Genomic DNA, 26,930 nt, shown 5'->3' on the forward strand with positions numbered 1-26,930 from the left:
CCTCATACCCAAGTTTTTATGTCAGTCCTTCCTCTTGTGCTACACCCTGAAATCCCTCCTGAGTGTCAAGGGGAGAGGGGATCAGTGACAGAATGACTCCATTCAAACAATGCTGGCGGCTAAAGTATTTGCCTGGGGAGATGAGGGCTTAACTGACTGGTCATTAAAGTTTCATGCAATCCCTGCTCTCAAGAGAGCAACTCTCAGCTGTTCACAGCTCCACAGAAAGCACAGACACAGAATAAGGACATGAACCAGAAAGGTATTTTAGATCCATTAGTTATAATTTACACACCAATGACATACAGCATAAAGACAAAATATACAGATCTTCATATATATGTACATTGATCAACACAGTGCACAATTTAAAATTATGTTACAATCAAGTGTACAATTTTAAATATGGCTTTATAAACTAGCAATAACAGTGCTAAAATAATGTATGTCTCATGTAGTTCATAGACAAACAACAGAATGCAGCTGCAGCATCAGAGTCCCCATTTAGAAATGTGTTGCTTCATTTTGTTAGTTAAACCTTGTACACTGCAGCTAGCTGGATGTATCCCTTGCCCATATACATCTGCATACACTTTATTCTTGCTGGATTGCACACCCCTGTCTTTGGGACTTGCATTCTTCAAGTATCCTGATAAATAAAAACTTGTACATTTGAGGAAAGATAAGTCAGAAGAGCAAATTAAGAAGTGAGAGAAGAACACACCACAATCATAGTGCCCAGTGAAAATACCAATGTGACCAGTGCAGACGAAAAAAGCACTTTTTTTTAAGGAAGCTTAAAAAAGAACAACAGTCACATCTTGTTTGCCTTACTGCCCCCAATAAAGCAAAATTTTACTTAAATATAATTAGACAGGAATGAGAGAAGTGGTAATTTCAGGGTCACTTGGAAGCTCTGTTGGAAACTCCGGCACCGTTGAAGCAAATGGCACTTTTGTCGACGACTTCAAAGTGGAGCAGGATTTTATTTATTCCACAAAACTTGAATGCCTTTTGGAAGCATATGTTTCAGCTCTAACTTGTTGAGCTGAATGTGTAAATCATTACATGAAATCCCACAAACCTTTTTATGCTGAAGTCTGACCAAAAGCCTGCAAGGATCTCCTTGGCCTTGAAAAACCTGGGAGTGGTGCAACCAGGACACAGAACTAAGGGTTTAACACTGTAGTGACACACAGTAGTGACACACTGTAGTGACACACAGTTTTCAGTGACTGGAATTCCTGTGCTGTACACAGACTAACACCATTTAACTTTCCAAATTGCTCAGAGAGCTGCAGAAACCTCTGCCAACAAGTATTTCACACTGGGGCACCTCCACAGGGAATGAACACAGACTAAGCCCTCCCCAATGGCCATCAAAGAGAGGACTGCCCCAAACCAGTGAGATGGAGCTGATTCGTGTTGCAACCCTCCTCTCCACCAAGGCAGAGCTGTGAAGACTGGGGTCACTGGCCTGAAAATTGAATGCACATGTGCAGTGTGGGGGAACAACCTCCCTCCACAGGACACCAGTACAACAGCCCACATTCACCAGCAGGCTCAAAGCTCTGCTCACTGCCAAGGCTCACTCCCAAACAGACCCCTGGCTCTGCAGCTCAGCCACAGGACAACAGCAGGCTGATGCCCCATAGGAGCCACAGCTACCACAATGAGCCCCAGCACAATCTACCCAGCACTAAGGAACACCCAAGGCACAGCATACATGGATACCCCACAGCACAGATGAACTGCTGAAAGCCACTGCAGTCATTCAGAGTTACCTCTAGTCCTCTGGTTCCATGGGATTAAACAGTACAAACCTTCATGCTGCTCTGGATCACAGCTGCTGAGAGGTATGGCCATGACTCACACCTATGGGTACCCATTTCCATATCCCAGCTACTGGATCATCCAATGTAATTCTGCATTTAGAGAGCATAATTTGCTTTATTAGTATCACATGCGTAAATCATAATTTTGCAGTATTTGGGGAGGATTAGGCCAAACAGCTACTTGTCAAAAAACAGCTTCAAATTCTTATTCAAACATCTAAGGACAAGACCCACTTGAATTCATCCCCTGCCACAGAAATTTCACTTGGTGAGCTGCCCTGCATAAATCTGCACATAACACGCTTTTCCAGCAGGCAATATTTTGTAAGGCTTAGCATCTGACAGATACAGGCCTTTCAAGGAAAACAGTATGAAACTGTCATGATTACTTGAGCAGACATCACTGACAAAAGCAAATTTGTGCCTGAACTGTTGCTGCAGAAATATTTCAGGCAGTATTTTTTCAAAGAGAATATAGATCTGGAGGGACATTGCCAAGGTTTTAAAGATCAAAATGTGTTACTTGCAGTGCTATAATTGGATGGAAACAGTCCTCCAGATCTGAAACATCAGGTTCAGTTTGGTTTTTAAATCAAACACCACATTTGCAGGATTTCTGTAGGACCTATACATCCCAGTGCCTGTTTCCCCCACTCGGTAACAGTGAGCTCTGCTGACAGAGCCAGTGAGACCAACAGGGGTAAACAAATCCCTTCTGACATGACAGAGTGTCACACAGTCAAACACTGCCACTCACATGAAAAAAACCCCACAGACTGCTTCAAATCTAACTCCACTGGAAATGCAGGGCTCGCTTTGAACTCCCATTCGCCAAATGAGGAGCAGACCAATTACTCATTCCTTTAAAGCAGCACTATGGAAACACAAAGGCAGTACTCAGCCTTTGGCAGTACTGAGGAAAAAGCAACCAGGAGGAACAGTGCTGTCTCCTCACTAGGATTTGGGCTATGCTCCAGCTCATAAGCAGGGCAGGGGTCTCACCCATCCAGTGCAACAGTGGCCCCTGAACCCTTCCTAACATCACTCCACAGTGAGTTTCTGGCTGTGGCAGAGGGATCTGCAGCCAGGGAAAAACCTTCTGTGGTCTGTGTCACCTCAGACATGATGTCCTGGCATCCATCAGCCTCCAGCTCCTGGCAGGAGCTGCTATCCCAGCTCACCTGCTGGGCAGCTGGCAATCCACAGCTGTCCCCAGCAGTTTCATGGCTGCAGAGACACTGCTGACCCTCAACCCCCACAGCAGCACAGTCGGGATCTCCAGCATCCCTACAGTGGATTCCCTCACAATTTTGATCAGGGAGGAAAAAAAGAAAAAGGAAAAAAACCCAAAAGGAAATTAAGATGCTCTCTATTTTTAGTTCCGTACAGCCCCTCAGCACTAACATTAAAAATAGATATGATGGAATGGGAAAAAAAAAAGACTGCAGGACTAAGAAAACATTGTTCTTTTAGCAAAATTTTGGAAAGTAAAAAAAAATTGTTCCCTTTTTAAGAAAACACATCCTTTTTTTTTCCCATGCAAACCAAAATAAATGAACACTTTTTATTTTTTTAAACTTTTTGTTTGTTTGCTTCCCCACAACAATTTACCAAGACAGCTTCCAAAAGAAAATGCATGGATTAAATCCTTTTAAAGAGGTCTGACCATTCTTTAATGGTCTTTTAAGGAGTGGGACTCATCTGCTGCAAGCACACCTTGCAATGCTGAACAAATAGAGAAAGCACAGCCTTCAAACATGCATCAGTGAATGAATGGGAACATCTCCATCAGAATTTCCAACACACTAATGATTTTAAATAGGAGCTTTTTGGTGCAGACTCCTTTTATTCAGAATATCAATACCTACATTTTTGCAGATAAAATCTCTCCTGACTTGGCCATGGAGTTACCCAGGCCATCACCTCTGCACTTTCAAGCCCAAGACTTATCTTCTTGGGCCCTATTTTTGTGCTTAGTTTCCTGAGAAGGGTCCCAAGTAACTGAATGATATCTTCCTCCTCGGTTTTGCTTCACTTTGCCATTCATACTTGCCCACAGCACTGACTGGAACAAGGCTCCAAGGACATGCTTAGGGAATTGTGGAAACAGGTGCAAATTCACACCAAACTTGTCAGCTCTCACTGCAGTGGCTCCCATGCATGAACAGACCTGGGGTTTCAGTGCAGACAAAGGTGTCCCTGCTTTCAAAGCCAAGGCTAACCCCAAATTTCCCCAGAGCAGGCACTTTCCTCTGCAGAAGGCATTCCAGGATTCTAGGGGGCAAGCTATTCTTTGAGTGCTGGAGTTATTTCAAGGTCCAGACTCACTACAACTACCAACAATTAACATCCTAAAGCAGCTGTCTGCCCTGTCTGCTCCTAGAACATTTGGTACAACCAACACATTATAAAAAACTTGCTGAGGGATCCTGATTCATCTAACTGTAAGTCACTGAGAATGTCATAATTAAAGTAGGCCACCAACAAAGTCTGCAGTCAAATACCCAATTTTATATCCATATTTAAAAACACAACAGCTCAGTATGTTTGATATGCTCTCTACCAAAATCAACTAATCATGGCCAAGCAACACTGAAGTTCATGCTTAACTTCAAAGTTGTGAGTAAATCCAATGGATTTTTTCTCATCTCTAACCTGCATTTAGGGAGACATGAACATGAAGCATGTCAGAACCTGTGCAATCATTTTGGGATCCAGATCCACAGATATGTCAGCAAAGGCAATTTAAATTAAATTCTGGTTTATGCTTTCAGCAAGTGAATTTCCCCACACACATGGCAGTGCTGAGGGAACTGTCCCATCTCACCTCCTCCCGTGCATCAGCTTTAGGGACTGTGCACTGCAAGCCAGCACAGTGCCCAGCACCCCCTGAAGCCCCTCCCCAGGCAGCTGTAAAGCATTCAATTGCCTGGGCCAACATCTTGCAGCTACATAGCATCCCATGCCTACTAATACCTCGAACTGCTTTGCCACCTTCATAGGTTTGCTGTGTCTGTTGGGAAGGAACACAAAGCACCCACTGCTGAGACACAGCAGGCTTTTAGCAACAAATCCCAGCTCTTTAGCCTTGCCTAGAAATAGCAGACAGCAGCCATGGGCAGGGAGTAAAAACATAATAATAATTCAATAGCACAGAAGAAATTTGACCAACACACATTCCAGATGAGTTAACACTGACATCTCCCTCCTGCATTAAAGTACTCTAGAGTAGTGATTTCAACCTTCTGCAAAGAACAAGAAACACTAACCAGCTCCTTTCTGCAAGATTATGTTTTCCTCCGTCCTTCCCTGACTGTCTCCAAAAGAACTGGGAGCAGTTCTTTCCTGCAGACCCTGTAATACCCGAAGTATGGGTAGCTATCAAATAAAATTCCCCTGAAACCTTGCCAAATCACACAATCTTTTTAGGCTGGAAAAGACCTTTGAGATCATCAAGTCCAAGTTTCAACCTAGCATACCAAGCCCACCACCAAACAATGTCCCTGAAGTGCCACATCTATGTGGCTTTTAAATACCTCCAGGGATGGTGACTGGGCAGCCTGTTCCTGTTGACAACCCTTTCAGTGAAGTTTTTCCCAATATCCAATCCAAACCTTCCCTGGCACACCTTGAGGCCATTTCTCTTATCTTAGAGCTTGTTACCTGGGAGAAGAGACCAACCCCCACCTTGCTACAACCTCCTTTCATGCAGTTGTAGAGAGCCATAAGGTCTCTCCTGAGACTCCTTTTCTCCAGGCTAAACACCCCCAGCTCCCTCAGCTGCTCCTCACAAGACTTGTGTTCCAGTTCCTTTCACCAGCTTCATTGTCCTTCTCTGGATATGCTCCAGCACCTCAATGACTTTCTTGTAGTGAAGGGCCCACAACAGAACACAGGATTTGGGGTGCAGCCTCACCAGTGCTGATACAAGGGGCCAAATGACTGCCCTGGTCCTGCTGGCCACACTACTGCTGATACAGGCCAGGGTGCATGAATCTGATGCACCTCAGAACACCACTGGCTTATTCTGACATGGCAGCCAACCAACACCATCAGGGCCTTTTCATTACAGCATCTATCATTTCCTTCCATGGAAGAAAGCTGTGCCAGTCATACCTCTTCCATTTTTGTCCTCAACCCACTGTTGTAAAGATAAGATAACAACACAAACCAGTTCTGACAAATGCTCCACTTCCCAGAAGTTCGTCCCACTTTGATGGGTGATCTGGTTTTGAACATGAACAAAAATAGGCTGAAAGGTCCTGCTGCCCCCTAGACCTCCAGTTTGCCCACGTGTGTTTTAAATGTGTTTACTTTGGTCCACCTGAACAATTACACAAAACAAAATACGGTTGAAATAGTCCGAGCAGTATGTGACAGCTGAATCAAGCACAATGGTCTCTTCCAAAGTGGTACAAACCTCTTCATGACCTGAAGGAGAAAACAAATCAGAGTGATCCCAAAAAACAGCTTATCTGCACAACGGGACACACTTGTACACATCACTTGCATTGTTCATGATCTCTGTACTCATCCATGTCCACATCTGAGTCAAAGAGGGAGTGTCCAGTGTAATCTGTGTCAGGGGTTTGGGAAATACTGTTCCCTTCCTCATCAAATGTTTCTGTCCTTGAATAAAAACTGAAGTCCTGCAAAGGGGAGTAAGTCTTGCTTGCTTCGCTGCTTTCCTCAGATTCATACAGAGTGTTGTCATCATCATGGTGCCATTCTGGCCAAAATTTCCTCCTTATTCTTTCACAATACATAGCAAGGTTAATCAGTTCACCTGCAACACAACACAACAGACTTCAGTAAATATATCCAGGCAATAACACCCTAACTCACCTGATGATGCAAAAACACATTAGCTGCGTTAGGAAACAAACTGTGTGGGGCCTTTCCAAAGAAGTTTCAAAATTCCAAGATGTCATCAATCCTCTTAGCAGCTGTTTTTAATTTTAATGTAACCACATACAAGAAGGGTTACACAGGAATAAGCACAAATGCATGGTGACACAAATAGCAAAGTAAGTATCCCAAATTCAACCTCTACAAAAAAGAAGTCAAGACAAGACACTAATACTTTAAGGTTTCTGCAGCAAAACTTTTTGTTTAATTGCAAACACCTGGTTCCTAAAAACAGAATTTGATCTTCTAGACGGCTCAGCACGCTTATTAACTACAGTGAATGTGGGGTTTTCACCACCAGATGGCAGCGTTGTCTGCAACATAAATTCACATTTAATATGGCCACCGGCTCGCTGCTACTGCTCCCAGCCTTACCTTACGCCTTGTTTATAAATACATGTATGCTTACAGAATAAATCATTAAAAAAATTTAAAAAGAAATAACAGCGTGTTAAAGGGGAGGTGCATGCTGTACTCATGACAGCATAAGTAAGTTGACAGGTACAGAGAATCAACCACACTGCTTGGGTATTTCAATCTATTATCTTCTATTTATTTTCATTAGACACGAACTAATTCAACAAGCATAGTAATCCTTCTAGACAGCCATAAGCCCTTCAGAATTTTACCTGTGATGCCCCAGACATCAAGGGAAAGAACTGCATAGCCAATGTTTATATCCTTTCCTAATTTTCTGAGGAAAAGAGTAAGCCTGTGCCTCTTCACCACAGGTTTAGCAGAGCTGTCTGGCATAGAGTAGGTTTACAGGTCAGATTCACTCCTTTTACACTATTTTACATCCTTTTCCTCTTTAGCTCTTCCCATTTTTCATGCTGTGTGGTTTTACTATGAAAATGGATGCAAAGATACTTCATCCCACAAAAAAGAACCAAACCAAAGAACAACCCTCTCTGGGGAGAAGGGGTCTGTTGGCTTCCAATTCAGGCAAAAGCAAAGTGACTCCAAAGCCAAGCTGGATTTCTTCCTTGCCTGGCATCTTCAGGAACAGCAAAGGCTGTAATTCCAGTGAGACAACAGCTCTTGCAGTTCTACTATCAAGGAAAGTTCTCAGCTCAGCAGAATTTGGCTAATGGCTGTTCTGCTTTCTCATACATTACCCAGCATTCACTCCTTAGAAGCTTTAAGGCTTTGCCATGTTAAACAGGGAAAAGATCAAGTAAAGAAATAAAAACAATTACTGTTTAGAACACTAAAGAGAAAACAAAGAATTTTAAGAGAAAACAATATTACAGGATACAAATGCTACATCAAAGGCAAGAACAGTCTGCTGAAGTACTGCAGTCTTCAAAATGTCCTTCCAAGGTACTCCAAGTTTAAACGTGAAAAATGCCACCAAGAGTTTTTAATCAGAGTCACTCAAGCTTTTTAATCAGTCACTCAAGCTTTCTTACCTTTGATTAGTCTCTCTGGTCGAGTCCCTGGTAATGTCCACATCGCCTGTGCCAGATGTCCAAAGACAGTGGCATCAACAGTGGAAACAGTTGATCCCATAATGTACTTCTTGTCACCTATAAATACAACAGCAAATATTTCTTGACTGGATGTCACTTTTCCCCAAATGAAAAAAAAATTCACAGCTCCATCTTTAGCATATTTATTTTAATTAAATCATTCCAATGAAAAGGTTCACTTGCTCAAAGACAGGGATTCCAAAACCCTTTCAAGGATTCAGCAGGTGAAATCCATTATTGCAGTTGCCCCAGTGCTCAAGACCTCTATAACCAGGCCAATTACAGAGCCACCACTGGCCAAGGAACCTCCTCTGCTCCTCACAGAGGAGTGCACCTCACAGGTGCTCACACCCTGTACTCGTTCTGCTGCATTTAAAATCTGCTCTGCAGCTACAAGATGCCTGAAAACACCATTTCTGCCTTTGCTGCAAACCCAAAACCACTCAACCACAATTCAAAATCATGAACTTGCTGAAAGAAGCTGGTCACCTTTTACCTCTCATCCATGCAGATCCAGGTTCAATTTACTCATCTGATCAGCTGGAAAAAGAAAAGTCACACCCAAAGCTTTCCTCTCTCCCTGTTTGTTCAGGATGAAAAGGATGCACCAGTCAGACCTGCAGCAAATGCTCAGAAATAACCTGCATCTCCAGAAGGAGGACAAGGCCGTAGGCAGGAGTGGACAGGTTCTCTCACACACCACCACTGCAGCGCCCTCACCCCCACTGATCCCTCACAGGGAGAATTCAGAGGCATGTCAGGCCCTAAGTGAAACAGCAGCCCTTTGGGACTGGCCTGGTGCAGTGGAGGGACATGTCTGCTCCTCTCTGCTTTACCTCTCTGGGCACCCCAATATCATAATGGTCCTAAATAGCCACCACAGCACAAACAGATGGGTAACTAACTAAGGAAGAAAATACATGTTTCAAAGCCACTGTTTGCAACAAAACATCCACTGTAGACTGGTTTTCCCATCACAGGCAGAAGACCTGGAACAAAGACCAGGCACAGAGCACACAGTGAAACATGAAGTATTGCAGAGGTCAGGTTAGCTGGTTGCACTGCTCCTGCCTCGGCCCAAAGTGCCATTAACTCTGTGAAATGTGGCACCTAATTGAATTCTCAAAATCCACTTATCCCATCTCCCCAGGACATTCTTCCGAGCTGCCTGTAATTCAGCAGGTTATTCAATGTTCAGTTTATTGAGCAAGTCCAGAGGAACTGTCCAATGTAAAATGCATCAAATTCCAGGGTACAGGACAAGGAATGCTGCCAATCCCCTGCACAAGAGCACAGCAAAACAGTGCTCAGGAATACCCAGTAACAATAACTTTCTCTGGCCTGTCAGATGTCATTTGAACATGCAGTTAACTCTCCCCAGCTCCTTCCACGATTCCATCAATTTATTGTTTGAAAACTCTGTACAGGGTAAATGTTGTGTCTTTTCGGTATTTATCTGACACCTAAGCACTCATCAATCTCAAACGCAGCTCAAAAATTGGTCCCTAAACCACAGTTACATGCCAGCACCAGGAATTTAGCACCATACAACTGGGTCTTGAGATTCAATCCATAGTGATGTTGTGCTGGGAAGAAATAATGCCATTTCCATCTTGCTACAACTAAAGCAGGCTCTGAGTGAGGGCTAAGCCATCCCACCCTCTGGCTCCCCAGGCACAACACCCCACAACTTCAGGTGCATGGACACAAAGAGAAAGAGGAGAAAATAAAACTGTGGGGTCATAAAACTCCAAATCTGGTTTTAAGTCATGCTGCTCCACAAAATACAGCAACTGTGCACATTTTCTTCCACCATTCCCAATGTGTTCTCAAAACTTCCAGTGCAACTTTAGTCCAGAAGACTTTCTGATAGACCAGATATCTCTGTGTCTGTTTTTAGGCAGGATTACACAGTGTCTGTCACATCCAGGCTGCCATAGCACTGATCATCTCAAACACTTCTCTGCATCCCCTGGCTAATCCAACAGAAATGAAATCACCTGGTCACACTGGACTTGGATCAACTTTGTACTGAATTCCCAGGAATTTGAGAGTACCCGCTGTTTACAAATGCATGCACCAGAGGATTCAAAAGCAGCTACTTCAACAGTGGGTCAAGAAACCCCAGCAAGAAGCAGTTCTGTGGGACACAAGCCTGCATCCTTCCACAGAGGCAGCTACAACACTTGCAGGCTGCTACAGGGCACTTAACTAACTTTAGAGCCTCAGATCCAGGTTAGTCCAACCTCTGAGTTTTCAGCTCTGAGCACCCCTGCCCTCCCCAAAGCATCAAATGCTTTTCAAAATCCACTTCAGGAAGCTGCTGGCCTGCAACCCCTGCTCAAAATCCTCATATACCAAAGAGCCTGAGAGGCAGAGAGCTGAGAGGGCACCAATAGATTTATGGCCACTCACTTGCCCCTTCTAAACAATTACCAAAATGTGTATTTTTATATATTGCTAATTCATGTGCTCATTCCCCACACTTGCTTACACTATCACCAGGCAGTAGGAAACTGCTATAATATGTGGAAATTACATTTGTGGTTTAAAGACTGCAGGACAGAGAGAAAGGTGATACCACTGGGACAGGGTGATCCATCACAGAGGGATTAGTTCCAACTTCCATGTTTATAAGATCTGGAGGAGTCTGTCAGGGAAATGGGTATAAGGGAGATAGAAAAATTATTCTTAGAAATAAAAAATAAAGAAAATAAAAATGCACCAAAGATGTGATTGGAAATGTCAAAATTAATGTCATAAGAACTGACAGCTGCAAAGCTATCATTCTCTGGAAGCAGCTCTTAGAATTAAAAGTTATTTTTGTTCCCATGTGAATGATTCTTGTTAAAAAAGGGGAGCATTAATCTGATATTCCTGATGGCTGACAGCTACAGTTTGGTATGTGCAGCTATTCTGCACCATAGGTATCATTTTTAAGCTCTTAAGGTAACAGCCAAAATCTCAACTACCTTCTCTTCTGGCAAAACACTTGGGCACATATATATGGAGGAGAATCTCACAAAAACTGTGCAGGCAGCAAGCTGACTGACTGCCTTCTCCTTTTCTCTTTGAAACAGGTGACCCTCTAGTCAGTCTGGAAGTCTTCATCCCACCTCCTGTCCTCATTCCAGGATACCACCTTGAGGCCACAGTTACCTAGACCCTACCATAAACAGTTGGCTGAAGAAACAGGAGCATAGTGATGAAAATTAAGGCAATTACAGAAAAGTAGACAAACTCATCAATAACCAAAAGGAAAAATAAAATTATTAATGTAACTGCACACTGACTAATCTGACATCCATTTCAGAGGGGATGATGAAAAAAATGTACAATGTTCAGCTGGTAATATAATAAAATAACAGGAACACGGCAAACAGTCATCAAGGCCTTTGAAGTACACAGGCACATTCTCAACAACAGTCTGGAATTAAGAAGAAAAACACTGCTGGTAGAATATGTATAAAACAATTTAAAATTTGATATAGCAAAGTGCTTGAGGATGTTCAGTACATTTTCTATAAAAGCCAGACACTGATTATAGCATTTACCTTCACAGGGAGATGAACCAAGCTACCCAAGAAGGGAGAAAGAAGTAGGAAGAGAATTTTTCTGCAGGCTAGAATAAAACTCTCATTTGAAACAAGTTCAATTTTGAACAGATTTAGAGAGTGACTAACATCTGTCAGCAAAACATGGTGGCACCTCCACCTGCTGAAATCTCATAATTAAAACTGGATGGCTTTTAGAAAGCCATCCCCAAGCCAGCAAAAAGGCACAGCCTCAAGACAGCAGTCAAGCAGTCCAATCCACAGAGATCTGTCTAGATGATTAAATGATCCCTTTGAACTTGAAATCTTACAAATCTCAGTGTCAGTATACACTCCAGAGAAATAAGCAAATCAAGATATTTTTACAAGTACTCAGATACACGTTTTAGTTTTCTCTTGAAGGTTCTGTCTGCTCTTGGTAGCCAGGGATGACTTTAGCACAGACATATCCACTGCCACTCTTTTCAGCCTGACAGAGTTGTCTAGCCAGAGCCAGGGGGCTTTGCTGAGCTTCTAAGTCATAGACTGAACTTGGTCCAGCTCCTGTCCCAGCCCCACTCCTCCTTGTGATGAACATGGAGCCACACAGTGCCAATCTCAAAACTACAACATCAGCAGTCCCACAGAGGAGAGGACCTGGAGCTGGCCACAGCTCTGCAGCAGGTATGACCAGATCTCCTCTTCTAAAATTAATTGCTCCCTCCCTTCCTCCCTCTCAAAGAAAATGGACTTCTTAATCTCCAAACAACAGATTTTCTCTGAAGAGACACTAGAATAGATAACTGCTTCTGTTAACAAACAAAATACAGCATAAGAAAGTGCTGTCAAAGGAGGAGCTGTCAACTAATCTTCCCCTTGCCCATTGTGTCCATGCACCTCATGGGGTTTTTTCCACCCTGTTCCCAACCCAGCAACTCAACAGGTTTGTTTCAGAAAACAAAGTTACAGAAAACACTACAGCTGGGTCTACTGCAAATACCTTCATTTCCAAAACAGCTTAGAAGTCCAGAAGCATGGTTTTTTCCTTCTCTTCTCAGCAAGCACTCAGCTTCTGCCTTCTGCTGGGCTCTCCCCAGCTTGTTCCTTTCACCCACTCCACACTTGTCTCTTTAGAGCATGGGTAGCGGGTCCCCCTGGAGCATAGGGCAGGGAAGCACCCTCCTGTCCTCCACTCAGCCATCTCTTTAAAGCAATTATTACAGGGAACAACACACAGGTACCATCTCTCTTGGTTTCTCCCACAAGAGAGACATAAGCTCAAGGAAAGTGACAACCTGCACCACAGCAATTCCTCAAAATGCAAGTCTTAAAAAGATGCACAGTATGCTTAGCTCTCAGTGGAGCAGAAGGCAAGAAGCACAGTGCAAAACAGTTCCAGTACATATTTCAACCTGAGCCACACGACAAAAATGAGGCTCATGTAATTCTAGCTAAGTGAACTCAACCTTAAGACTAATTGTATGGGATGCACCCAAGATAACCAAGAATCTTAAACACATGTATTTTGACAGCACAGAACCATCTCCTACTGGGAGCTTTGAATAAAGTTGCTGACACCAACCAAACACAACAAAGTTCAGCTCATCAAAATAACATCTGCAAAGGATTTCCAAATGGCAGCCTCAGAGCAATCCATCAAATAGCCACAAATAAAAAACCGGAAAGGAAATACAACCAGGAAATAAAAAATGAGACACACACCCCCCAGCCTCCAAGAAAGGTATAAATAAGAGGTTTCATTTGCAGAACTAAACACTGCACTTTCCTAATTCCATATCACTAAATGCTCTTCCAAACCAGCAGGCCATGTTCTGCTGCTCCACATACACATACTCTGTGCTCAGAGAAGGAAGCCTCTTATGCCTCTAGACACACAATTTGGCAGCAAACAGTGGGAAAAGAAAACAGTGTCTCTGCCAGAGCAAGGAAGGTACTAAATGACAGCCTCTACCTTCTGCCAAAATGAGATTATTTGCGTGTGATCAAGCTGTCAGGAAGCCCTGGAGGTCAGTTCCAGCCTGTGGAGAGAGGGTCTGAGAACAGAGCACCGTAACCCGCTGCACCTTACCCAGGAGGCCTGCCAGAGTCCGCATGTCCTTCTCCATCAGCGTGTACATCTCCTCCTCCGAGAAGCGCCCGATGCCGTGGCCGTACATCTCCCGCTTCACGATCCCTTTGGTCAGATGGCAGAAGATCCACTTCAGCAAGTCGCTGAAGGGGCCGAAAAGCGACACCATCTTTTGTGTCTCGTGAAGATTTTCCACCCACTGGCAATAAGCTAAAGTCCTGGAAGGATGCAGAAAGAAATTATAGCAGTGTAATCACCAGAGAGCCCAACACCACCCAGCAGAGGCTCACACAGAGGTCAGGCAGGTGCTCACTGCCCTGATGGAGAGGCAGCTTCCATAAACAGCAGACTCGGAGGCAATCGGAGTGCCAGCAGAGCAAACTCACTTTACAGTACTTAGGCAGACTGCCCAGTGCTTATTCTCTCATTAAATCATGACTCACTTCAGAAGAAAACAAGATTCATGCTGAAATATAAAGTAAAAGCTGCAGAATTCTGCTAAACTCTCATAACAAAATGCATTTATTAGCTAAAGACTACTCACTGCACAGACCTGGGGAAAACAACAACAAAACAGCTCCCCAAAAAATCAATCTTTCCCACCAACCTTTCTCCTTTCTATGCTGCTGACACTTAGGCAAGCAGTAACTTTGCTCCAACATAAATACTGAAGCAGTAATTTTTCAGAAGGTTTCTCTTCAGAAACTAAGAATAATATGATCTTCTAAAAATAAATTTTAAAAAAATTAAGAGGTGGTGGTGGTTATTGAGTTGGTTTTCTCCTGTACAGTTTCCTCTATTCAAAATGCTGATTTTATGAGAGACATTTCTAAAGGACTCTGTTGCGTTCCATGCTTTATTGAATGGCAAATAATATCTTTTAAAAAGTCTTTTTATATAATTTGCCTCATCATCTTAAATTTTTGTTACCCACATGAGTTTTTGTTATTTATTAATATTACAGGCAAACGTATCTTGATTTGTTGATATAGAAACCTATGAAAAAATAAACATTAACTTTTTTAACATCCAGCATCTTCAGAAATTACAAATAAACCAAAAAGACCATATAGGTGAACTTTTGTCACAAAGTTCAAGGGTTTTTGGAAAAATAGCTAAAGGCATCTCAAAGTAGACATGATAAACACAGAAAGCCTGTGGGGTCTCAGAAACACTGGGAATTAATACACATATTCCAATCCAAGCCATTCCAAGGCTTCATTGTTTTAGTTTGGAATATGACTTCACTTTTATCACTGTACATATTTCCAACTCCACATAATTTCCTTAGTGCTGATATGATTCATCTAATTCAAGACAGGAAAGTAAAAAAAAACCAAAAACCAGTATCTGCTGGAGAACTCCTGTGACTTCTTTTGATAACGTACATTTTATCAAACTCACATTGTCCACTGCAGTTCAATGACTTCTGCTCTAACTGGTTTCACTGAAGGCAGTAACAGTGAGGTGTGAGCAGGCTTTGCTGCAAATGTATAAACAGGGAAGAACAAAAATGTACCTGCTCTGCTACTGACGGCTTTGACCCTCACCAGATTACTCCACAACCTCCAGCACTGTGTAATTATAACAAAAGCATCCTGCTGGCATTTCACATGCTTCAACACCACTTTCAGAATGGGGCGTTCTGCACCAAACTTGATGGATGAACTCAAGTCATTGAGCCGGTTTCAGCAATGCAAAGTTTGAATCAGAGACAGATTTAGCAGAGGCACCAGCAGTGCAGGAGGAATGTGAAGCCAACAAACACAGCAGTAAAGAGCTACTGAAACTACTAAAGACTTTGTCTGGAAGATGTGGTGTGAGACTGCCCTGTTCCAGGAACAACAGTAAAGCAGGACTTAAGACAAATGGAAAGAAAGCTGGCCTGAAGGCATAAGGGCAGGGATACTATGACCCATTAGATCAGGTTGCTCAGGGTCCCATCCAGCCTGGCCTTGGGCACTCCAAGGGATAGGGCATCCACAATTTTCTGGGCAACCTGTGCCTCACCACCCTTTGAGTAAAGAACTTCTTTCTAACATCTAATTTACATCTCTCCTCTTTTGATTTAGAAGCGTTCTCCCTTGTCCTATCACTATCTACCCACGTAAAAAGTCACTCTCCCTCCTTCTTATAAGCCCTGTTTAAGTACTGGAAGGCCCCAACGAGCTCTCCCTGGAGCCTTCTGCTCTTGATGCTGAAAAACCTCAGCTCTCCCTGTCTGACAGGTGCTCCAGTCCTCTGATCATCTTTGTGGCTTCCTCTGGACCTGCTCTAACAGGTTCAGATCTTTCTTATGCTGGGGATTCCAGAGCTGGCAAGAGGTGAGGTCTCACAAACACAGAGTAGAAGGGGAGAATCACCTCCCTTGACTTCTCTTGATGCAGCCCAGGATGCTGTCTCATGTCCAGTTTTTTCATCCACCAGAGCCCCCAAGTCCTTCTCCACAGTGCTGCTCTGAATGAGTTCCTCTCCTAACCTCTAAGTTAGTATTTATTATTTGAATAAGCTAAAAAGAACTTGCTCTCTGAAAGCACTGCTCTGTCTTGCTGCAAAGACCCTCCTTCCCCAAGATGGACCTGACCTGCTTCATCTGGCAATTCTGCAATACAATTTAGATACTTTGGACAACAGGCCTGGCCTGGAGAAGGGCAACAAGAAAAAGAAGTCAAAACAAAACAGAAAAAGAACACAGGAATTCCATTGCAGTGCTTTTTAAGTCACCCCAGCTGCACAAGATTAAACCTGCTCACTCCAATCACACCAGTGAGCTGGCATGGCACCAAGAGTGATCATCCATGTCCAAAATTGTTTTAATTTCATAAAACAGAAGGAACAAGGTTTCCCACAAAGCGAATTGGCCCATACTTTAATGCAAAAATACACTTCCCCAGAGCTCACTCGCTTGCCCTGGGAAAGAAGGCCTTTGCATCTGGAACAGGCAGAAATCAGACCAGGTGTTTAATGACTAAGACAGCAACAGAGAATTACACAGAATTTAGGTAATCCTGCACAGGCTAAACTGTCAAGCACAAATCTTCAGACATTTGCTTGTCCCTTTGAATGAGCAGAATTGTTACATGTCCCAAATCTCAAATTTAGATGGGCAATGAAGGCAGCTAAATAGACAATCATAGAATTTACTTCCAAAATGTAATGGTTCTGAGTAGACAAAACAAGGAAAAAAGTAGGATCCAATTTAGGGAGAGTTAAAAGAATTCGATTCAAGGGTTCATTAATTTGTGTTTTCTGTCAATATATGCTTCTCAGCATTTAATTCCACCCATCACTCCTATATTCAAACTACAGTAGTGGAGCATGATCGATATTAGAAAAGGTTAGGAAATGCCAGAAATTGGGCAGTCTACATAATAATCTACTTCAGTACATCGTAACTATACATTTTACACCAGAGTAAGTATTTATGGGATGACATAATTATTTAAATATTGGCCTGAACTGAGCATTTTGGGAAACATTACCATTCATATTTGTGCCAGCACATCTGTACAAATCTTAGAGTAGAAATAAAACAATAATGCATTAAGGAGCAATGCTGTGGGGGTGAAGTAAATCCGAAGTCTAAATGTAACAGCAGCTTTGGCCTCAATACATACATCAGGCAAGGAGATGAAGAAAGTGACTCATCAACAGCAGCTTGCCTGATTATCCCAAAACTATCTGAACTTCAAGGCAAGGGGAAGGCATTCACAAGGATGTGAACAGGGGGTTATTTTTCCTATCTGAACGTGCACAGACCAGAATTTCTTGACATACAAAAGGATTATAACAAATTCATTCCACGATCAGCTGTAGAAACCCCACCTGCTGTGCAACTTCTCAGAGCAACTGGTTTTTAAGCCACCAGAGGCATTCAAGCCTCATCACTGTTAGCAGTAGGAGAGACACTACTCTAAAAACAGGCTTGATATATTTAAACATATTTACATTATAAAAATATTTTATGTTTAACACTTGGCAAGTCTGAATACTGACCAAAGTCAGATTCATCCATATTGTCATATTATGCTCTTCCAGTAGGTCAAGCATTCATCACATATGATGCTTGCTTCTTAGAAGACAAAGCAAGAAACAAGTCAAATATATTTGCAAGTGTATATATACATACACACACATACACACACATTTATAACTTTTGCCAGCTGAGTTTGACAATACAGCTCAACCAATCTAATGGGTTCATCTGCTTAAGCCGAATATTCAAGGCTTTATGCTCTCCCTAAGCACATTAGTGTCACCAACCTAAGATCTGTCTCCTGAGATTGAAGTGACAAAAAGCATCTCACAGCAACTGCTAGCCCTACAGGCACCCAGGAGGTGCCTGGCCTGAATCCCAGCAGTATTGTCAAGCCCAGCATGCCAGCTCCAGAAGGAAGTAAGAAACCTCTCTTAATCAGAGGTCTAATCCCACAAATGTGCTGCAGTCACACCAAAAACCCAACGCATTCCCCAGAGGTGGCTGTGGGTGCCCCACTGGTTTCTGGGGGTCCATGGGTCACTGCAGGCAGTGGAGGTAACTCAGAGCAGGCCTACAGCAGATGGCAGAGGTCTGCATTGGATCCAGGCCCTGCAGTGAGAGTAACAAAATTATTTCATTTCCATCTCTTCACTGCTGGCTTGGCTCAACACCCATTCAGCTTAGAGGATTTTTTTTCTTTTGCCAACTAAACATAGCAAAAGCCTAATGGCTTACTGCCTTCTCCAGGGACTGGAGCTCCAGCACCAGCTCCAAATGAGTCTTGTGCATCTCAGAGACACAGTGCAACCCCAGCATGGAAACAAGCACACTCACTTGTCTTCCCGCCTGAGCCCTGCCGGGTGTCACAGCCTGGGACAGAGAGAAGGTGTCCAGAGGCTGAGGCTCTCAACAGCCCCACATTGCTCCCAACTCCAGCCACAGCAGTCACTCCCACATGTAAGTGGCATTAACTGCCGGAGATGAGCCACTGCTTGGCAAAACTAAACATTTCTGCAGGAAATGCTGAGCATCCACCAGGATTAGCTTCACCCAGAGACAGCACACCACAGGATGTACTTTTTTTCTTTGTCCGATAAATGTACTACAGTATTACTAATTTATGATAAAGCTACTTTGCATGCTGCTGGCACAAAACATCAGGAATCACATTATGCAGCATGGCTTTGGAGGCTTGGTTTTATATACCTCATTCTGCAGAAAGGCAATCGCTGTTTCATATTCCTCACCATGGGACATGAGGACACCAAGAAAAAAACCCTAAGCTTTCAGCTGGAAGGTTCAGGGACAGATGTGAAGAGATCCCACAACCACAGATGCAATGCTGTCAAGGAGAAATATGGTCCTACACAGTGAAAACCTGATTTTACTTTGGTGTAAGTACAGGATGGGCAAAGTTTTTCTCCAGGAATTACAGCAGTACAACTGCAATACCTCATGGCTCAGGCTTTGCCTACTACAAGGAATCTGCAAGGTTTAACCTCACCAACATACAACATATCAAGCCTCTGGTACAGCTGGAGGGACATACAGTAAGACTTACAGTTGGACTTTTTACTGCACTGCAGCAAAAATACATGCCTTGGAGGAACTCAGCTCTGTGTGACTACACAGAAAAGGCAACATGGATACACAGCCAGGCATGCCCATCTCTGCTACTCATGTAACTTTGTCCACCTGTTAAAACAGGTGCCCCCTCTCTGGACCAGTGCCTGAATTTGCAATACCTGTCTTCCACATCTGCCTATGTCACGTCCAGCAGTGCCCAGCCAGCTCCAGGGGAGCCTGGATGGATGGACAACAGCTTCACAGAGGAAAGCACCGTGTAATTGAGACACAACAGCAGTATAAGCCTGCCATCAGTAATGATACATTTAACACAGTTAAATCTATGAACCACGAAACAACTGACACTAAGGCAAGGAGGTGAAGCATTAGGGGACTAAAAGGCTTCATTCTCCTTTTGGCAGCCATAATAACTAAGGGTGGAAAAATGAACAAAAAAAAGTTAACTTACAGGCTGCCTGTATCATGTTTGGGAGGCTATGACTGCAGATGGGTAAAACTGGTGAAGGCCACACTTCTTGGAAGGCAAAGATTTAATTTCTAAACCAAATCACTTTAATATACTAATTACTGAGTGCTAAAATTGTTCTCCCAGGAGACACTAAAAATTATTTGAAGAACTATATGTACACATATTGCTGCTGATCTTTCTTCGATCAAAATGTGAAAGATAAAGCAGGTAAATGCATTCAATTTAAAAATCACACACTGTTTTCAAGAAAAAACGTGCAACATAAATGCAAAACTTAGTGTAGCAAGGACTTAAATGCATACTAGAAAATAAAGTATTGGGAGAAAGCCTTGTGCCTGCTAAGGGAGCAAATGCAGTATCCAAGGTGCATATCTAGCTGATGTCTCTATGCCCAAACTGGAAAGGGCACTTAAGAAGGACAGAAATGTAAAGCACAGAGGAAATCACAGGAATTCTTTTCAAAGGTGTCAGTAAAATGCATAAAGTCTCAGAAAGGTTCTATTTCTATTTTCTATTCATATAAATATTTCAGCTTCTCAGGATACTGTGACTAATACTGGACATTATCAATGGGCAGTACTGTTAACAATCCATATCAACAAGAGAATCCTGTGTTATAGGAAAGGCAATGATCCATACTGCAATCACAATTTTAATCATAATTAAAATCAGTATAAGTAAGAAAACAATATTCTGGATTCACCACAAACACTGGATTCATTCCTCTACACCCCACAAACCACAAATACTTTCAGCCACCTTGATCTTTTGGTCTTTACTAACAAGGCTGCTCCTGTACAGAAGTCACACTGAACAGAGGAGCATCCCACTGCTGCTTCCTTCTACAAAGCTGCAGTCAAAGGGCCTGACTTTACCTTGCTTGCACAGCACAGCTTTTCAAGGGAATTATCCCTGGCTCATACCACTGCACACATAAAGGAGCAGCAGTTTCCTAGGATGAAGAGAGTTGTGAAGTTAATAACTGTGTATCCAAGATTTCTGCAAGAGAAAAGAAGCATGTGTATTGAAGCCCAGGCTCAGGGACACATCTGACAGCACAGGAACACAGCCAGCTTTGCCATGGAAGCTTACCAGTACAGGTGCTCCTCCACCATTTTGGTCACGGCTCTGGAAACAGCTCTTTCATGCGGACCAAGGTGTTTATTTAAATTCACTCCAAGTTTCTCTTCCAAAAAGTCAATAATGAACTCGGTGCCAGATACTTTCTTGTGATTGTATTCAATCCAAGGCATTTTCCCTTGAGGGGAAAGTTTTCCATCAAAATAGTTCTAAGGAAAAAAAAAATCAAGTAAACAAACAAATATACAGACAAGAAAAGCCCTTCAGGTTCTGTTTTAATGAGAATAAATATTTTTAAATAATTTTCTGTGTTCTTAAAGAAACAAATCTACAAATCTTTGTTTTTTAATAATACTCGAGAGTAGAAATGGCTATGCTATCAGAGCAGCAGCTTCACCCTACATGAAAATTCAGACAGAATTGTTTCCAGGCCCTGCAAGGTGTTCCATGCTTCTATGCTGAATGTCATGTGATATAATATTATTTAAATGATATTATTTATTACTTAAATACCTGGGTTATTTAAGGGTTGGAGATGCTCAGATCTCCCAGAGGATAGTGCCCGTTATCCTAAAGTTGTTTTAAATCACAGGACTCACAACTAAATTCAGTTTCTGCACACATCTGCACTTTTCATGTTAAAAGTACCTTAAAAAAATAAATTCACTACCCAACTCAGATGGCTGCATTACCTCCCAGGACAAAACACACAGAGTCAAAAGCATATATGAAAGGCATATCATTCCAGAAGGCATATCATTCCATGAGCAGAAGGGAAACCTGCTTTTCTGCTTTCTGCAACTTCAAAACTTAGAAATCTCAGACATTTACAGACATACTTATTACAGCTGGGTCTCCCAAGATCCCAGCACAGCAGAGCACAGCACCACTGCACCACTGAACACTGCTATACCTGCTCAGCACAGCACTCACACAGAAGCAGCAATGTGTTTTTCCTACGACAAGGTGAAACAGAGACTAGAGAATTTCTGTCTCATGTAACAAGCATGAGAGGAAATGCTGGCTGCCAAAACATGATCAGACATTTGTCTCCAATTCTCTTACTCCTGAAGGCAGAGACACAAGGCACAACCTTTTTCCTTTCCTGTGATTCCCATCCTCGCATCCTGTTATTTAGTGAATGAAAACTCCTAGCACAGAAAGCTGAACAGTAAGGGCTCTGCACTCAATCTCTGCCAGTCACCCCAAGAATTTCAGGACCTAGCTCCTAATTGCTGGAGGTTTAGGGCTTGCAGTTCTGGATTGATCTGTTTGGGTGTCAAGTATTCACCCTTCCTGAATCCACTTAAAACAGATTAAGGTGCCCTGGCAGCAAGAAGCATACACCAGAACGCCTCCAGCTCAGTCTGAGAGGTCCAGCATCCTGGCTGCACCCCAAATGCAGATGTGCAATGCACTGGGATCACACAGCCATTCCCAAAGGCTCTTCCTTCCGGATGAAAACGAACGGGAACACTTCTGGGAAGCAATGCCTTCTGGCTGCAGCCTTTCCAGGGCTTGTGCCCAAACAAACAGCATGGCAGGGACACTGGATGATATCATGTCTCACCCACCTCACCCCCGTGTGGGTGAACAAAGCACCTGAATCCGTCCCACCCGCATGTGTGGGTGACATGGGGGCCAATCCCATGGCACAAGCTCTAAAACCACCGAATGTCTGAAACTGAAGGGAGAGCACTGCCCTGTCCTTCCACCTTCCAAGACCCTTCCTTCATCAAAAATGGCCTTTCAGCACTGAAACTCACTGATACATTTCCATAATTTTTCATTATGACTTTATACAGAAGCACAAGGTTTTCCTGGAACTAAAAAGCATGTTTAGAAGATCCTGAGCATAGCTGGTTTAATCTTCATTAAGCCCGTCCATTAAGATATTTCCCTTCTTGTGCACAAACACTGGTGATTTGCAGAAGCTACTGGACTTGATGATGTGTTTATTACATCTTCCAATTACTGCAGTCCATACCATTTGAAACCCAGAAAAAAGCAAGTTATTACTCAGCTGCACAATTCTTCAAGCATATATATTTAATACATATAAATACATTGCCTAAAAAGATTTTTGTGTTTCATTACAAATGGTTTATCAAACAAAATAGGAAATATCTTTCAGTGACCTGAGAAAAATCTTAAGTCTCTTGAGAAATCTGTTATACTGTTTTTATCCACTGTTCTCAAACAGACATTTTTAGGCTTGAAACCTCTGCATCCTTATGGTTGATACTAATTACTATCAAATATTTATCAATTTTCCACTTAAAAATTGTTCCAGCTGCTAAGCAGGAAAAAGCTACAGTATTATAAAAACCAAAAACAAACCAAAAGAATATCCCTTTTCATTCACAGTACATTAAGTGCCTGCAGAGCAACAATAACAATAGCTCTACAGAACCTCATTCATAAGGAATTTACAAAAAGAATGGCACAAGGTATTTCTGGGGCAATTTTACAGTACTATACAGAAGAAATTAGATTTCACATTTTCCATTACTCCCATTTATGATTTTACGTTCACTCATGTCTTTTCCTGAGGAGGCTGCCATTTCCACAGACCTGGCATGGAAACAGCACATTCCTGATGTGCTAATTATTTATCAGATTACATAAAGGCTCAGCTCTTCATATTCTTGAGGAAATCAAGGAATACCCAAAAGACCTTGATGAGCACACAGACAGAGCTCTTTCAAAGCAAGCTTTACCAAGAAAAGCATCAAATGTTTTGAAAACACAACTAGGGATTATGACAGCCCAGCCAGGGTGGGGCTCCCCAAATCATTTTTCATGGAAACTCACACATAGAGAGGCAGATTCCAGAAAACATAAGCACATGACAATAGTGCATGTTTTAGGAGAAATTCAGGCGAGAGTAAGGTAGGAATATGTCACTCTACTCCAACCCTCACATGCCATTAAAGCACATTGCGTAACACAAAGCACAATACTCAACAGTCTGATGCACCACAATAAACACAAGGAATCAAAAGTGCAAAAGCTGTCTGAGCACCTCACTGTCTTCTCTTCACCCCATTTCAGAACCCTCCCTTCAAAGCAGTCCCTCCCCAGCAAGGTGATGACCACAGCAGGTCTCCTGGGACGAGCACCAGCTGCCACCTGCAGCACTTCTCCATCACGGCCCCTGACAGTGTGCAGGGAAGCAAGGTGTTTCCTCCTGGATCCTGCTGATCCCCCTTCACACCCACCCCGCTGCCTGCGAGGCAGCCACTGGATCACCCACAGCATCCTAAGGGTAGCACAGTCATGAGGGAACAAGACAAAAGTCTACAGGAAGAGTACAAGAGACTCCAGCCAAGAACAGTGCCCCCTTCAGCTCCCCTCCCACCCAATCCCACAGCAGCAGCGATACTTTCCTCCACTCGACAGAGCCCAATGCAGCACCACACTCGTAACACAAGGACAGAAATAATATCTGCTTCTTCCAGAAAAAAAAGAGCTGTGTCCTCAGCTCCACCAAACTTACCTCTAAAACCCTTCAGAGGGTCAGTGACCCCACAAACACCTTAAGCCCATGTAAGCCAGCATGGCTAAAAGCGCCATCCTGGTGTTCCCAGCACCTGCAGGACCACAAAATGGCCCACAGAGCACGTGGGGAACCAAGCTGAATTAAAACCAAATAAACTAAAATGTCATGGCTCTAGCTAGGCCAGCTCTGATCAGTCTGAGCTGTAGTCCCTTCCTACACAGAAAAGCATGTGTAGGAAGGGACAAGAGGAAGAGCTGAAGGTAGGCATGTTGCTTTTGATGGTCTTGTCAGTTTCATGTACTCACAGCTAGTGAGAGACATGCAACACCAAAAAGTAATGCTGACCTTCAGCACAAAAACTGAAGAGGGGAGGATAATCCTCTGGAAATTCCCCTCTGCAAAAAGCTGTGTGATTTCTGATCAGCATGAGCTCCCCAAACAACTCCATCCTGAATCACACAAATGCTGTGTTATCTTTCAGAAGAGACCATGTCCAGTCACAACCATCTTTTATAATGCAGCTTTCTTTACCTACTCTCCACCAGAGCAAACCTGACCATCACAAACCTTTGAACTGCACAGCTGCCATTAGAAAGAAAACAGATCACACCAAGAGAGTCACACCCTCAAATGTGCAATTTCTACCCAAATTATTTCAAGAAAAGCAATGTGCACAAAGTCCTCCTGCTCCTGTTCAAGCTTCAGAATCCTGCAAGTTCTGTAAACCTAAATGAGGAAAATACATCCCACAGGATGGAAGTCTTCCCCTTTAGTACTCCCAAGTATCTGATTCAAGTCCCACTGAATTTTAAGAAAACATTAAACTCAGGCTATTAAAGAATTAAGCAAAATGTACTGATTAGATTTTCTTTCCCTTCCAATGTAAAGGAGTTTAGCCACATATGAAGCTAAATATCGATGGCAAATGTCTAAAAAAAAAGGTGCAACAGGGTTGGCTTTCTGCTGTACAACATCTGACTTACACAAAACATTCTTCCTAACACCTCAGCATGGAATAAAATGCCAAATTTATATTGCTGAAGAAAAAACAGAGGGAGAAGAAAAAAGGAAAAAAAGCCCAGACATTTCTTCTACCTAAGATCTTAATTATATATATCATCATTATTTCATCATCTTAAAGGTATCCACTGCTTAACACACACAGAAAAAGAAAACCATCCCATGCCTCAAAGAGCCTGTGTGCTGCACAGCTTGCCAACACCACAAGATGTGTGCCACACTTGCAGTGTCCTAACTCAACCTCGATACTAATGGGCAAGACCATGAGATTCAAGTGTCCACTCTCACAGCTTTCACTTGCTGGTGTAGCTCAGGCTTCATTCCCTGCAGGAAGATGGCATGGGATGTACCCAACCGCAATTAAGGAGCAGTATTCACGACCTCTAAAAGCAATCCTATCTCACTTCGCTGGGGAGGAAGCATTAGCCATGGGAGGTGAAGCAAAAGGTAAGCACTTCTTGCCAGACAGCTTTAGAGATAAGGCCTCCAGAAAAACAAGAACCTGCAGCTGTCTAATTGTGGTGTCTTTAGCATGGTGAAATTCAAGGATCAAACAGTCTTCTGCTTTAGTTTTGGGGTGCTATTAAGCGTTATATAAACTGCAGACTATTCTCCCACTTCAGCATTTTAACATTGATTTAGCTTTGCCAGTTAAGTCTACAGCTGTTCCAGATAATCTTATTCAAGTCATATCTTTAAAGGTTATACACTAAATTTAATTGGAGACATAAAAACGTTGGCAAACCCACCTAGCTGTAGGAGTATGTTTACATCTCCCTGGGTGAGACAGACTGGGGGAACGAGAGGCAGGACGCCTATGTGCCGTTTCACGCAATTACAGAGAGCTTTGCAAGGCAAAGGCAAACTGCACGATGTACCTGGTAGGGTAAATCAGCCATCCTCAAGTACGTTTCCATTTTCAGGCAGAACGGGGATAAACTCGGAACGCCATTCCTAGGCCTTGAAAACTGATGCAGTATGATAGCATCCTTCGAATCGAGCTCTTCCTCTTTCCTGTCAAAAAAAAAAAAAAAAACAAAAACAGAATTTAAAAAGGAAAAAAAAAAAACCCACACCAAACAGACAACAAAACCAAACCAAACCGTACAGGTGCATGATACATCAGTACATTAAACAGACAAAGGAGAAACCGCGGCCCTGGCAACCCTCTCGTCAGCGCTTAAGGGGTTTTGCTGCAGGTTTTGGTTGCAAACCGGGTCCGGAGGCAGCGAGAGAGCCCAGCCCGGGCCACCTGTGGGGGCGAGCGCAGGGCTCGCTGCGGAGCCGCCTCCTGAGCTGCTGCAAAGGGCGAACGGGGGGGGGAAAGAAAGGTAAATGGCAGAAGCACGGTGAAGGGGAGACCCCGACCCACCGGCCCTCGCCAACCTGACCCCGCAGGAGTAAGCGGCTCCGAGCGCCGCCCCGGCCCCGCGGGGAGCGCCCTGGGGTCGCAGAC

At 43.1% G+C, this 26,930-nt stretch overlaps 1 protein-coding gene across 1 annotated transcript in view; it reads right to left on the reverse strand.

Annotated features, from left to right (window-relative positions):
- Positions 1-263: 263 nt before the first annotated feature.
- Positions 264-26,930, reverse strand: part of FAXC (failed axon connections homolog, metaxin like GST domain containing) — a 27,246-nt gene continuing 579 nt past the window's right edge. The window contains exons 2-6 of the mRNA XM_031066564.1: positions 26,353-26,488; positions 20,965-21,161; positions 13,838-14,055; positions 8,156-8,272; positions 264-6,621 (exon numbers count right to left, since the gene is read on the reverse strand). Of these exons, the coding sequence (XP_030922424.1) occupies positions 6,338-6,621; positions 8,156-8,272; positions 13,838-14,055; positions 20,965-21,161; positions 26,353-26,391 (855 nt within the window). The 5' untranslated portion in view covers positions 26,392-26,488 and the 3' untranslated portion in view covers positions 264-6,337. The remainder of the gene's footprint in view (positions 6,622-8,155; positions 8,273-13,837; positions 14,056-20,964; positions 21,162-26,352; positions 26,489-26,930) is intronic.

This window comes from Geospiza fortis, unplaced genomic scaffold, assembly GCF_000277835.1.
Source record: "Geospiza fortis unplaced genomic scaffold, GeoFor_1.0 scaffold53, whole genome shotgun sequence".
In the NCBI taxonomy this organism is placed as follows: domain Eukaryota; kingdom Metazoa; phylum Chordata; class Aves; order Passeriformes; family Thraupidae; genus Geospiza; species Geospiza fortis.